Consider the following 15,111-nt stretch of genomic DNA (forward strand, 5'->3'; position numbering starts at 1 on the left):
ACACCATCTTGTGGCAACCCTTTTTGCACTTTTTCCTTCTCTCTCTCTCTCTGTCTATAAATGCTTATGATCATGACTCTGTAACTAGCCACAAATCAAAACAACTATTTCATCTTCTTCTTTGAATTCTTAGTTCTTCTCTCTATCTCTCATCGAAATTTGGGGATTTTATAAATGGAGATTTCAATTGTTAGAAGTTGTTCTCATCAATCAAAAATAATTAGAAACAATATAGTAGTAATCCAAGAAGTGGGTTTTTGTAAAAATCATACCTTGTTTAAGAAAAACAAGATTTGTTTTGGTCAGACTTATAAGAAAATTTCAGTTGGAAGAAGAAGAAGTCAACTTATAGTTAAAGCAATTCAATTTGAAAACTCTTCTTTACAAGCTTTAAATGAAGGAGAGATATCCCCACTAAATCAATCAGTAAGTTCTGAGTTGTTTGTTTTGTTTCGTATCTGAATCATCTGTGTCTGACTTGTTTTCGCTTAGATTTCTCATCTTCAAAAATTCTATTCATCCCTCCATTTGGTCCTTCCCTAGCCCTCGGTCTGATATGACGACATATAACTTGACACTAGAGCAAATGGTGAGAGTATATACTCCAGTGAAATGTCGCCACATCAGATGGAGGGCTAGGGTTGGGGGAGGGACCAAATGGCGGGATTAATAGGATTTCTCAAGAATCTTTAGTCATACTTGTTATATGTCTGACTCAAATAGACAGAAAATCAGCTCGACTCAGTCCTTAGATGAGTTTCACACAAATGAAGGAAAAAAACATTCTAAAATTAGTCTAAGTCAGACTATTCAGACGAGTCAGATCTGACTGGAGGAAAACAAAACAAAACACCACCTTGTAATGTTATTCAATTTGAAGTACAAAAAAAACAACTGAATTTGAGTTAAGATTTTAACACAAATGCTTGAATTAATTTACAGGAAAGGGTTCGATTATTCGTCGGGTTACCATTAGATTGTGTTTCATCCTGCAACTCATTAAACCATATAAAAGCCATTGTTGCTGGATTAAAAGCATTGAAGCTTCTTGGAGTTGAAGGAGTTGAGTTTCCAATTTGGTGGGGAATTGTAGAGAGAGAAACAATGGGTGATTATGAATGGTCAACCTACCTTGCTCTTGCAGAGATGATTAGAGACATGGGTTTTAAGATCCAAATCTCTCTTTGTTTTCATGGAAATAAAGAAGTTCGGATTGAACTTCCTCAATGGGTAACTAAGATTGGTGAAGATCAACCTGATATATATTTTACGGATCGATCGGGAAGACGTTATAAAGAGTGTTTGTCATTGGCGATCGACGAACTTCCTGTGTTGAATGAGAAGACTGGAATTCAAGTTTATCAGAGTTTCATGGAAAGCTTCAAATCCTCATTCTCTTCCCTCATTGGTACCACCATTACTGTAAGTAATCTTACTTAATCCTGAGTTCCTTAGTTCTTCAAGTCTTTGGGGTCACTCTATGTTCAGAGTCTTCCGTAACGTTCCAAGTCTTAGCGGTTATCAATATTGTACTTCTTTTGACATAGAGACCCAAGCCCAACTGGTACGGAATGTTGTCCCGGAAGGAGGCTCCATGAGCCCACCCAAAAGGCCTCAATCTGTTTAGAGCCTTTCGTTACGTCCCAAGCCTTAGTTGTTGACGATATTATTATCTCATTGACACTGCGTCCCAAGTCCGACGATTAGTGGGGTGTTGTTCATGATGAAGGCTCCACGAGCCTACTTACAAGGACGCATTACGTTCAGATCATTCTGTAACATCCCAAGCCTTTGCAGTTAATACTATTGTCCCTTCTTTCGACACTCCAGCCCAAACCCAATGTGTACGGAGTTTTGTTCCTAAGCAAGACCCAACAAAACCACCCAAAAGGTCGTGGCACTTACTAAGTTTGCGCACGACCTAAAGTTCAGGCTCTAGACGTGCTCCCAAGCGACGTGGCCTTATAGCATCCTGTTCGAAGACTTATTTAGACCTTGATTTCAATTTTAATGGAGATTATTATTTCAGGATATAAGAATCGGACTTGGACCAGATGGTGAGCTAAGATACCCATCTCATCGAAATCAAACTTCTCAAAATAACAAAACCATGGGAGTAGGAGAATTTCAGTGTTATGATAAACACATGATGAACAATCTCAAAGAACATTCAATGGCAATGGGTAATGAAAATTGGGGTCTTTCTGGTCCTCATGATACTCCTACTTATGAACAATCCCTAAACTCAAACAATTTCTTCAAAGAAAATGGTGGATCATGGGAAACTCAATATGGAGATTTCTTTCTTTCGTGGTACTCGAACAACCTCGTAAAACACTGCAACCACATCCTTTCTCTCTCGACTGCCACCTTCGGTGGCTCTCATGTCAATTTGCTTGCTAAAATCCCACTTACTCACTCATGGTACAAAACTCGCTCTCACCCGTCTGAGTTAACAGCAGGGTTCTATAATACCGATAAAAGGGACGGTTATGATTCCATTGCCGAAGTGTTAGAAAGAAACTCCTGCAACATTCTTCTCTCCGGTATGGGCTTAGTATCCGATGAACGATCACAAGAATCATTATCAAGTCCAGAGTTACTACTTTCACAGATCAAGAAATCATGTATCAAGTACGGAGTAAAGGTTTCAGGAGAGAATTCATCGGTATCGGGTACTCTAGGTGGTAGTGGATTTGATCAAATAAAAAAGAATTTGGGAGTAGAAACATTCACGTACCATCGAATGGGAGCTTATTTTTTCTCTCCAGAGCATTTTCCTGGTTTTACCAAGTTTGTTAGGAACCTCGATCGATCTGAATCTGAATTGCATTCAGATGACATGCCTAGTAATGAAGGAACTCTCATGTTAGATGAAGTTTCAGAAAGCAGAAAGAAACTAGAGATGATTCAAGTAGCTTAATTAGTTCGAAGAACTTGAATTATGTATAGAATTACATTATGAAATTGTACAAGAAGAGGTTCAGATTAATAAAATGTAAGTTAATGACATCATCATCTACCAAAATGAAAGTAAAAAAAGACAAGTTGTCTTATTAGTGGTGTTTGTTTTTGTAGTTGACTGAATCTGACTCATCTGAATAAGAATCGTTTGAATCAAGTTGACCCAAAATCAACTTGAATAAGTCATTCAGACGAATCAGACATCGCGAGTCAAACAAAAACTTTGACTTCAGTTAATTTCAAACTTTGAGCCAGATTTAATATTTCACTAGGTAAATATTTCCCCATTTTGGAAGGACTTTTAACCCATCTGACCTATGGGATAACCACACGGCTGGATGTTCCGAGACAACCAAGATAATTCGAAATAATTTGGAATACACTAATTGTTCTTTTGCATTGTTTGAATCTGACTTGTTTGACTCATCCCAAGCTAAATAGACCCATAATCAACTCCAATCAATTCAGATATCACGAGTCTGACAAAAACAAACCTTCGGATGTGTCTAATCAAATCTCGAGTCAGAATTCAGACCTGACTTGAAGAAAGACAAAATTGAACCGGTTTTATGTGAACCAGTTCTGTATTGGACTGGTTCTAGTTACCCATACAAGTAGTGGTTGTAACTGACTGTGTTATCTTCTTCAAGTACAAACCCAAATTAATGGCATCCTTGTTGTTTCCTACAGTAAAACCTCTCTCTTGCTCAAAGATTGGTGCCCTAACTAGAAGAAGAACACCTACCCTCTTTACTTCTCTTGGTTCTTCAACTAGGGCATTCAAACATTCACTACGTTTCCCGTTCTTTACAACTCTTTCCCTCTCTACAAATCAGAGCATAAGCAATGGAAATGAAGAACAGGAAGAACAAGACCTAGTCCAAGATCTTAGGGTTCCAAAGCACTGGTTAATCCCTTCAAATGCCCTTCAGGTAACATCAACATTTTAATCCACATTCTAGGAATATAGGCTAGATTTAGGTTCATTTGATTTGAGAGTCAGATTTAATTTCTAACTCGAAATTTGAATTGACTTGAATCAGATCTCATATCTAACTCGATATCTGAATTCACACAAACTGAAATTATGAAATCCTTGTTCTTGTTTGATGTGTCTGAATGGCCCCATTTGAGCTAAATTTGAGTTCATTTGAATCAGACGAGTTATTCAGACAATAAGAAAAACACCACTCATTAATTTGTTAGTTTGGACCGAATCCGGGCTTGGTCCAAAAGACCCACCTTTCCGACATCCCATAGACCCAAGTCAAAGGCCCGTGCCTTCAACTCGGACTCGAAGGCCCATTGGTGCCATTGCTCAGACTCAAAGGCCCATGAATGCCTTCAGCTCGAACTCTGAAGGCCCATGGGTGCCTATGACTCAGCTCAAAGTCAAAGGCCTCGTCTTCCCATCAGTAAATAGAGTGCTGACTCATAATATCCCCTAGGAGCTCATATATAACTTGTGTAATGGCAGGAGTCAGAGTGGCTTAAAGCAACACTACACAAATGGCTCGACGATGAATACTGTGTCGAGGATACGAACATCGAAATCAGCGATGTTGCAGCAAAATCATACTATGAATCTTTAATAGTAAAGAAAGAGACAGACTTGGGCAAGATATTGTTGAAGATGGCAAAAGACTTGGAATCTATTTCTTACCAGGAGAGCTTTCATGGAGCATTTACATCAGCAAATGCAGCAGTTCACCTTATCTCTCAAAAGATAGAACAAGAATAATATAAACCCGAAATTGAAACAGCAAAATAAGAAGCTAAAAAAGAATGATCAAAGCAAGCTTTTCCGTTTTCTTTGTTTTGGATCTAAAGTAGAAATTCTATTTCTCAATGAATGTCTTGACTTTTCCCATCCATTGAATAAACTCTGTTTTATCTTTGTTCATCATATATTCATGCAAGAACTCTGCAACTTCATCGGTTATCCCCCGTTCCTCCAAAAATTCCTGTAATGAAGTTTGAAGCTCTTCATCCAAGTCCCTGCCAGAAAAAAAAAAAGAACAAGAAAATGAGAATCACAACTAGCTCGGTAACAATATAACGAAAGAAATAGACTTCGACAGTGTTTTTCTGCGTGAATCTGACTCGCCTGAACCGGTCTCGTTTTAAAGAAAGGCACGATAGTCATTTTAGGTCATTTCGGGCTAAAGTCTCTTACTACAAACTTATTCCGTGTCTGACTAAAATGGCCCCAATTCAGCTTGAGCCAGATCCACAATCAGATCGTCGAATACAAAATATAACTTAAATTCATAGCTAAATTCGACAAAAAACAAACACCACTAACAACAAACTTAAATTCTTACTTGAAATCTGGTCCAGTGTACGGAGCTGCAGATGTTCCAGTACGCTTAAGCATGAACACCTTCTGAATTTCAAAGGAATCTGGCCAAGCCGAGCATACAAATTCCAAAACATCGCAGTTTTCTCCCTTTGAGATATCAACTATCAAACTTATGTGTAATTGCACATCATCTGCCTTGTCGGGATCACCAGACTTTGATGCAGGTACAGAGCCATCAAACATCGTTACCTCAACTTTAATATCCTCTTCGCCGTACTTTCTTCTTAACCTAATCCACTGCTCTCCAGGCCGGTCTTCCACCGTGAAAGCATTGAATTTTGTAACAGGCTTAAACGAAAGAAATAAAAGACTTCAATATCAAGAAACGGGAATTTAAAATCGTAAATTACAAACAAAAAGATACTTTTACCTGGCTTGGAGGAGCATATTCAGACTCATATTGAATCTCGTTCCGGAGAAGTCTTAAAATGTTTCCTTCAAAGGCTGATTTACGCATCTCTGAAATGTAACTTCGGGTTTGGAAGATAGAGTTGATAAAGGGTTTCTGTATACGGGTGTATCGTGGTTGCTGCAGTCGTGAAGCTACCAGGACATCCGATGGAAAAGATAAACAAGCCATACACGTCCTTCGGGAAGCCCGGATAAACCTCTCCATCAAAATTCTCAAGGGGAAAAGAACACAATTATAGGTAATGTACAAATATGATCAGTGTGGAGGCGCTGATTACAGTTTGATGAAAGTTTCTGCAATGCGGATGGACCATAAAAAGATGATTGAGCTCACACGGATAATACAAAATCTTGCTCGTAAAATATGTTGAAATAAATGGTTCTAAAACATCAAGAAACAATCTTTTACATCCATGAATATCGAATATAAACAAGTAATATATGACATTGTAATGTAACGGTCTAGAGTTGGGATTTTGTATAGATGCTTCTTCCCGTAAATATTTTTTGAGAAGGTTCGGGCATAACAGACCTGCCCTTTTCGGGTGGCAGGGAACAACTTGAACTCTTTATCAGGTCAGGCAGGGTCCTCTGCCCTTGCTAGGACCGGGTGGGTCACAAGCCAGGCAATGAAGGCTGCCTGGGTTGTCTGCCAGTATGGCCGGACCGAGGCAAGGGACGGCCGAGCCGAGGCATGGGATGGCTGACCAAACATACGGGACGTTCGGGCACTAGTTTGGGGTGGTCGAGCAAACACATGGGGCGGGACAGCCTAGCATGAGAAGCGCAGTAGCTGAAGGCATAGACGGAGCTCGGCCGGTAAGATCGTGAACGTAAATATTTTTCGGCCGGTAAGATCATGATATTGTTTTTCACTCAATAAGTTGAACATAAACCCAGGTTTGTAATCATTAACTTGAACATAAGACAGAAACTTGAACATTACTACATGAAGAAGAAGTGGATAAACTTGGTTGTAGTGTTAATGGAAGAACTTCATGATCAATCATCCTACCAAATGAATCAATATTCTTAACAAACACCCATATTATGAACAACCAAAAATTGATTGGGGAATTAGAAAAACAAAATCTTGTTCTTAAATGCCCTAAAAACAAATGAACTTAGCCCTTAAATCGTTTCAAATTTGGATACTCAGGAAATAAAAACGAAGAATTAACCAACAATGGGTATCTAAATCAGCAATTTGGAAAATCCCCAAACAAGATAAATAATTTCTAGAAACCCTAATTAACTTATAGAACACCACCATAAAGAATAGAAGCAATAGAAAACCTAATCAACTTATAGAACTAGTGAGAGAAAGATAGAGAGAGATTCGGGTGTACCTGATTTCCGATTCAATGACTATGGTGATGAGAAGGAAGAGAGAGATGAGAGGGAACTACGAAAGAGAGGGGTTTTGAGTTGGGGTTTTTGTGAACCGTTGGATTCTGTCAGGAAGAGTATCAATAGAAGGCTTGGAAAAATTATACCTCGACCAACTTAAAATGCAGTGGGTAGTCTTCTCATGTAACTGAGATTCACGGGTCAGTGAATCAGAATCACAATAATGTTATGAAACAAGAAAAATAAATGCGCACTCTAGTAGAAGCAGTAAGTGGCTTGTTGTGATACATATCCGAAGAATCCGAGAAATTACAAACAAATTTGTCAGTGTCAAATTCAAGCATACAAAAAGAGAATTGAATTCTCCAGCGGATAAGTTAACGAAATGAGCGCGGAAGAAGAATAGAACTAAGACATGGAATAATGTTCCTTATCTTTTAGTTAATATGCATTGTAATAACGTTTTGAAGTGTTAATTTAATACAATGTTTCAACAAAAAAAAAGTGACCTGTTGTGATTCGCGTTTCAATGGGTTGGAATATGGAAATTTTGAGTCATGACAATTCACACAAGATTTCTACTCAGAATATAACTGGTTTTTCTTGTTTCTTAACATTTTTCATCATAATAATCCCCATAGGTCTCCATAAGTTAACGTCCTCCCTCCTCAAAGGTGAGAGTAGGATCCACAAGTACAACTTTCACTAAATTCCAACTACTATGGGTATATGCTTTGATATGAAATGAGACAGAAATGAGTGTAGTTATACCAATAAAAGAGAATAATAATTTGGATAATGTAGACACTGTTAAACAATTTGTTAAAGCAATTTGCCTTTCTCGCGTCTGCAACTACATGAAGGCAACTGCGTTGAATGTCCTTCTTTTTCCGTATGACTGCAATTTATTTGCGTCATTGACGAGATCACTAGAAACATTTATATATATTAAACTATTCAGTGGCTTATTCAAAAGATAAGTCTGGTCACTGATTTTTTTTATTGCGAAGTTTGATTTATCAGATCTAACTGTACATAGTGTGTGAATAACTAGACAAATTAAAAGGATAAAGTTGAAACTAAGCCTACCCAAATTTTCTTGTTTTAACTTGCGATAATCTTTGTCCCCAGGGGCGTGGAAGGTGCCATAGGTGCGACGACACGGACCCCCCTCACACGACAAAAAAAAGTCGAAAAATTGGCGCCCCTCAAATAACTTGTCTTGATATAACTATTTGAATGACTAAACCATTGTTATAATTTAGTTGTAGCTCATTTGGTAACATCCTTAATTCACCAATAAGCGGTCAAGGGATCAAATCTCACTCCTTTCATTTTTATTTTATTTTATAAATATTAATTACAAATGTATGATTCTAAGCTAATGATTTGAAGGAAATTTAATAAGTATTGTTTTGATCTTTTTTTTTTTCAGAAATGATTCTTGAAAATATATATAGAATTAAAATAAATGTTTTTTCTCTTGAAAAAAAAATTGTTGGCAAGTTATTTTGTCCTAAATATATTTTTTTGAATTGTCCTAAATACTTTGAAGCATCAAACCTAGTCAATTATTATATTCATTCACGTTCCTCTAAAATATATCAAAAATAGAATTAGTAACCAAAGTTATTTTTTTTGTTAACTATGATACTTTGAAGCATCCGTATAAGAAATTATTTCCGTCTTATATTATCGAAGGGCCTCGAATAAACCTTCACACCGGACCCCGTTTTTCTCCACGTGTTTGACTCATCTTCGACTACGTGTTTGACTCATCTTCGACGTGTTTGACTCATCTTCGACTCATCTCTACTGTTTGTCCACTTCCACGTGTTTGACTCATCTTCGACTACGTCTCTCCCTCTCTCTCCCATTTAGTTTCTGTAACTAATATGCTTAAATTTCTTTGCACTTGTTTTTCTTTTTTTTCCTTTATGAACTGAACTCATCAAGATCGTATATTTTTTTGGAGATTGAGTGTCATGAAGAAGATGCTCTCAAACATGTACTAGCACTCAAAATTGTTGAGAGAGGAATACTTTGGGTCTATTCAGTTCCCCCATTATTTCACCGCCACCACCGACCACACCACTACCTTCTCATTTCTTCACCTTCTATCAATCTTCTTTTCTTTCTCCTCATCCATCCTTCCCCCATGCACGCCATTGTTCCTCTCAGTTCTTCTGTTTTTTCTATTCTATCCCCTTTATATTTTTTTCTTCTGTGATGACCATAATCCCAATATTACATAAATATTACGTTCGTAAAACACAATACTTATATATAACAATTAATAAAAACCAAACTGATCAGCAAAATATCGAACAACATTAAACTGAACCTAAAATGAGTAAGTAAAATTTTGAGGCACACAAAACTAGGGACAAGAGGTGAATTCGACGACCGTGGAAGGAGGAAGATAGAAGATGATGTGGGTCGAGCCGTGGCTGAAGTTAGCTTGGGTAAGAAGGGGTATTTTGGTCACAAGAATTCTGTCCAAATAGTACAAAGTAAACCTTCCGCCGGAGAAGAAAGTGTGAGGTAGAGAGAGAGGGGTGAGGACGTGAGGTGGAAGTGAAATGTGGAGGAGATGAGGTGGCTTAATGTTTTTGAATTGATTCTAATTTCAAATCATATTTATAGTAAGGTTAGTTGTGGAAACAAAAATTTTAATTATCAAAGTTAAATAACAATGTTAAAAATAGGAGGCCAAATTTGAATTTATGAAAAATAGGGGGCTGAAAAGGAAGCTGGTCACAAACTACGGGGCCAAAAGGAAATAATTCAAAATAAAACCATCAATTTTTTGTTTCCCTAGCTTTATAAAAAGGCCCTAACCGGGTATACATATATATCAAGATAGTCGTCAACACAAACCCTAGCTAGCTGGTATCCTTTGGTTGCTCTTGGTCTTGTCTTACCTACTCCTCCTAGCAAGAAGATGGAGATAGTACTTGATGATTCTGTCAAATTAAAGAAGACAAAGACAAAGACGAGCAGTAGTGATGGCTGTTGTATTATTCTTGATGAAGATATATTAGTACATGAGATATTAACCAGATTACCAGTAAAGTCACTTGCTCGTTTCAAATCCGTCTGTAAACAATGGAATTCCGTTATTCCACAACGTAACCCTAATCTCTTGATAATGTTTCCTTCACCGGGTAAGTCGCAGGACGTATATCCGACAGATTATGTCATACTGACCGGTAAGATCGAAAGTTTCAGACGAGGAAGAAAAACGACAACAAGAACAGAAGATGAAGAAGAAGTGGCAGTAGCTAATTCCATTATTGATAGTACCATAACGACCAAATTATCATTCCATCCTGATAAAATAACAAACTGCATTAATGGTTTGTTTTGTTTTATTGATAAATGGTTAAAGCGTGACCCTTGTTTATATAACATGAATACAGGAGAAGAAACAACATTGTTCATATCACCATTATTAAAGCAAGAGATCAAAAGAAGTGGTGGTGTAGTCTTCTGCTCAGCCTCCCAATTAGGGTTTGATCCTGTTACTAATGAATACAAATTTGTGTGGATCTGGTGGGCTGCAGATGATTCTGGTACTTATCCTATACATTTTTGTGAGGTCTTAACGGTCTTCGCAGGCGGCCAGAGCGTCAACAATAATAATAATAATAATGCATGGAGAAGGGTCAATCTAGTTGACGATGATGTTGCTACAATCTGTGGTCGTTCTGTTTACGTGAATCGTACTATTTATTGGAGCTCTATTAGCCTTGAACATTGTTTTTGGACGTCTTTTGCTGAAGTATACATGGTTGCATTTGATGTTCACAGCGAGAAGTTTAGATATATTTCAATCCCTGATTTCATACTTGATAAGCTGCCTAGAAAACACCGGGACGATGAAAGTTGTTCTTACCCCGAGATTAATTTATTAGAATTAGATGGGCATGTAGCTATTCAAATTAAATTAGATTGTTATACTATCAAGCTCTGGATATTTAATGATGACAAGAAGGGAATCACAACAATAGCTAGTGACCAAAAAAATTGGTCTGAAGTGACTATTAACTTACCTTTCTGTTGGGCAAAATTTCGGTATGTTTATCTTCATGTGGTATTTGATCAAATAATCATAAGAACTTGTGAACTTACAAGTTTATATAGTTCCGGTAAACATAATAACACGAAGAATAAGCATAATGTCTCAATTTATTCTTTCGATTGGAGGAAGAATTCATTGACCAAGTTCGATATTAGAGGAATTCCCTCTTGGATTCCTCCTAGTTATATTCATTGTGCTGATTTGTTCACAACATTTTTAAAAAGTGTTTAGTATGTTATGAATTTGAACAGTATTGAAAGAATATTGCTTATTTTTTTTGAGTTTGCTTGAATTTACTCCACGGGTAGGAGATAATGTTTAATTTGATTTGTCATTTTTTTAATTAGTAATTTAACTTATCCATTCTGTAACAATCAGTTACATAAAGACAAAATGAGGACTTTAGCCTTCACAATTAAATTCTTGCAAGTTAAAACAAGAATATTAATTTTAGTAGTTTAATATTCTAGGATACTAGATAAATAATATATATATATATATATATATATATATATATATATATATATATATTAGTTTAATATTCTTAAAAAGTTTTATGGGTTTTATATTCAATTATTATTTTTTTTTAGAAGTTATTTAGGTTTAGGAAACTTCTAAGGGTTCTAAGAACATCTCCACCATTTTTAATCAATCAAGAGGTTTCTCTACCGTTTTTATTCAATCAATTATTTTTCAATCATGTGTTTGGAGATATTAAAAGCCCGATAAAAAATATTTTCACTCTGCTCCAGACCCCAATGGATAAGACCATTTATGTCTCCTTAGTCAACCAGCTTGAGGAATTATATCGCAAGCAAGAGAGTATTTGGATGGAAAAAATTAAGAAACTCCTTCATAACCGTGGGAGATAAAAATACCAAGTACCTCCATAGCACGGCTATCTCTTGCAACAAAACTAATAGAATTTTGTCTATTAAGAATGATCATGATGAATGGGTTGCAGGGGAGTCCGAAATCGCCTAGGTCTTCACTGCTCAGCTCGCGAGCATTTCTACATCCCATGCAATTCTGTCCTTATGTAACATCAATAAAAATATTGACATACCTTAAGCATGAAGAGGTTGCTATATATTTGTTTATTAGCGTATAGAGAATCTAGATATCGTCATAAATTTAAAAACTGACGCATAACAAATTTCCATTATTGATAGTACCATAACGACCACATTATCATTCCATCCTGATAAAATAACAAACTGCATTAATGGTTTGTTTTGTTTTATTGATTCATGGTCGTTAGAGCATGACCCTTGTTTATATAACATGAATACAGGAGAAGAAACAACATTGTTCATATCACCATTATTAAAACAAGAGATCAAAAGAAGTGGTGGTGTAGTCTTCTGCTCGGCCTCCCAATCTGACATAACACAACTCCAACCCTTGAAGCAGATTTCAGACCTACTTGAAAAAAAATACTACCTTAATCTTCCAGCTATTCATTAAGTATAACCGAAGATAACCGAAGCAATCTAACACTTTGAACTGTCTCAAGTAAATAGGTACCATAAGAATAAAAGAACCTTGAACACTAGATACCAAATTCTTAGGTAATATAGCTTTCTTTAGACGAACAAAAAATAATGCGGTAGGTGCACAAATCAAACAGGCAATCGAATGATTAGAAAATATGTTACAATAAATGAGTCTACATCAAAAAAACACTTTGTATAACGGTATCTCCACCAATTGATCGAAACAAGTACTAATGTTCTGAAAGAGAACTTTTACTTATAGAATTTGACGAAAAGATCTTTATCACTAATACAAGCAAGCAACTCTATTGTCTGTAGATAATGTTCTGCAATTTCCATTATTGTTTTTTTTTCAGTTCAGTCGAAGACAGTAAGTTGTGGTAAATCCTTGGGAAATGACCGAAGAAAACAATTTGCACTGAGGTTGTTCCCCAATCACTTTCAAGACAACGACCTCCATACCGTGACACAACGAACAAGTTTTATCTTTTATGTTATTCTACTGATCTTCTTAATTATTTCCAACATTTATAACCTGAATGACAAACAACAATGTATAACATTTCAACCGAGTTTCGAGAAAACAATAGCATAAAAGTACTACACAGCTGTAAAATAATTGACATGATTGAAAAATGATTGATTGAATAAAAACGGTAGAGAAACCTCTTCGCAAGAATTTCAAACTAAAATTATTATCCTTATAAAATCTTGCAAGAATTTCCTTGTTAAGCTTAAAATCCTCATTCATAAATTGAAATAAACTTAAAAAAGTAAGCAATATTCTTTCAATATTGGTCAAATTCATAACATACTAAACACTTTTTAAGAATGTTGTGAACAAATCACGAAAATGAACATACACAGGAGGAATCCAAGAGGGAATTCCTCTAATATCGAACTTGGTCAATGAATTCTTCCTCCGATCGAAAGAATAAATTGAGACATTATGTGTATTCTTCGTATTATTATTTTTATCGGAACTATATAAATTTGTAAGTTCCCAAGTTCTTAAGATTATTTGATCAAATATCACATGAAGATAAACACGCCGAGTATTTTCCCAACAGAAAGGTAATTTAATAGTGACTTCTGACCAAATTTTTTCGCCACTATCTATTGTTGTGATTCCCTTCTTGTCATCATTAAATATCCAGAGCTTGATAGTATAACAATCAAGTTTAATTTGAATAGCTACACGTCCATCTAATTCCAATAAATTAATCTCCGGGTAAACACAATTTTCATCGTCGTAGTCTTCTCTAGGCAGCTTATCAAGTATAAAATCAGGGATCGAAATATATCTAAACTTCTCAGTGACTCAGTGTGAACATCAAATGCAACCATGTATACCTTTTTAAAATGCGTCCAAAAACAATGTTTAAGGCTAATAGAGCTCCAATATATAGTACGATTCACGTAAACAGAACGACCAGAAATTGTAGCAACATCATCGTCACTGATATTGACCCTTCTCCATGCATTACTGTTGACTCTCCGGCCGTCTGCGAATACCGTTAAGACCTCACAAAAATGTTGTATAAGATAAGTACCAGAATCATGTGCAGCCCACCAGATCCACACAAATTTGTATTCATTAGTAACAGGATCAAACCCTAATTGGGAGGCTGAGCAGAAGACTGCACCACCACTTATTTTGATCTCTTGTTTTAATAATGGTGATATGAACAATGTTGTTTCTTCTCCTGTATTCATGTTATATAAACAAGGGTCATGCTCTAACGACCATGAATCAATAAAACAAAACAAACCATTAATGCAATTTGTTATTTCATCAGGTTTGAATGATAGTTTGGTCTTTATAGTACTATCAATAATGGAATTAGTTGTTGTCGTTCTTCCTCCTCGTACGGAACTTTCAATCTTACCGGTCAATATGAAATAATCTACCGGTTCAACTTTCCGCGGCTGATCCCGTGATCGAAATATTATCAAGAGATTAGAGTTACGTTGCGGAATAACGGAATTCCATTGTTTACAGACGGATTTTAAACGAACAAGTGACTTTACTGGTAATCTGGTTAATATCTCGTGTACTAATATATCTTCGTCAAGAATAATACAACAACCGTTACTACTACTATTACTAGACTTCCTCTTCCTCTTCTTTAATTTGTTTTCATTGTTGATGGTAGTGAACTTGATAGAATCATCAAGTACTATCTCCATCTTCTTGCTAGGAGGAGTAGGTAAGACAAGATCAAGAGCAACCAAATGATACTAGAGCTAGCTAGCTAGGGTTTGTGTTGACGACAAACTTGATATATATACTACCCGGTTAGGGTTTTTATAAAGCCAGGGAAACAAGAAATAGATGGTTTTATTTTATACTACTTTAGAGTTTAGACCCCTGGTGGTCCTATTGAGACTGACTCGATGGGTGCACCGAGAGGTGAATGTGTCCATAACTATTCTGGTGGTAC

The 15,111-nt window shown here is 36.2% G+C and overlaps 4 protein-coding genes across 4 annotated transcripts; 3 read left to right on the top strand and 1 right to left on the bottom strand.

Moving 5' to 3' along the window:
* Positions 1–3,056, top strand: BMY3 (beta-amylase 3). Its single transcript, XM_086642347.1, has 3 exons — positions 1–426; positions 943–1,422; positions 2,030–3,056. The coding sequence occupies exons 1-3, from the start codon at positions 175–177 to the stop codon at positions 2,921–2,923; spliced, it is 1,626 nt and encodes a 541-aa protein (XP_086498473.1). The 5' UTR covers positions 1–174; the 3' UTR covers positions 2,924–3,056.
* A 512-nt stretch (positions 3,057–3,568) lies between these two features.
* Positions 3,569–4,870, top strand: LOC147535959 (plant/protein). The gene is made up of 2 exons (XM_086642349.1): positions 3,569–3,896; positions 4,442–4,870. The coding sequence occupies exons 1-2, from the start codon at positions 3,630–3,632 to the stop codon at positions 4,703–4,705; spliced, it is 531 nt and encodes a 176-aa protein (XP_086498475.1). The 5' UTR covers positions 3,569–3,629; the 3' UTR covers positions 4,706–4,870.
* LOC147535960 (uncharacterized protein At2g39795, mitochondrial-like) lies at positions 4,592–7,740 on the bottom strand. The gene is made up of 5 exons (XM_086642348.1): positions 7,597–7,740; positions 7,087–7,362; positions 5,697–6,031; positions 5,289–5,614; positions 4,592–4,962 (listed from the first exon to the last, which is right to left on the bottom strand). The coding sequence occupies exons 3-5, from the start codon at positions 5,940–5,942 to the stop codon at positions 4,803–4,805; spliced, it is 732 nt and encodes a 243-aa protein (XP_086498474.1). The 5' UTR covers positions 5,943–6,031; positions 7,087–7,362; positions 7,597–7,740; the 3' UTR covers positions 4,592–4,802.
* Positions 7,741–10,031: 2,291 nt separating this feature from the next.
* On the top strand, positions 10,032–11,402 carry LOC147535961 (F-box protein At4g19940-like). Its single transcript, XM_086640066.1, has one exon. The coding sequence runs from the start codon at positions 10,032–10,034 to the stop codon at positions 11,400–11,402; it is 1,371 nt and encodes a 456-aa protein (XP_086496192.1).
* The last annotated feature ends 3,709 nt before the right edge of the window (positions 11,403–15,111 follow it).

Source organism: Eschscholzia californica, unplaced genomic scaffold (genome assembly GCF_041429995.1).
Source record: "Eschscholzia californica isolate CP2 unplaced genomic scaffold, dmEscCali1.0.p SCAF_5, whole genome shotgun sequence".
Lineage (NCBI taxonomy): Eukaryota > Viridiplantae > Streptophyta > Magnoliopsida > Ranunculales > Papaveraceae > Eschscholzia > Eschscholzia californica.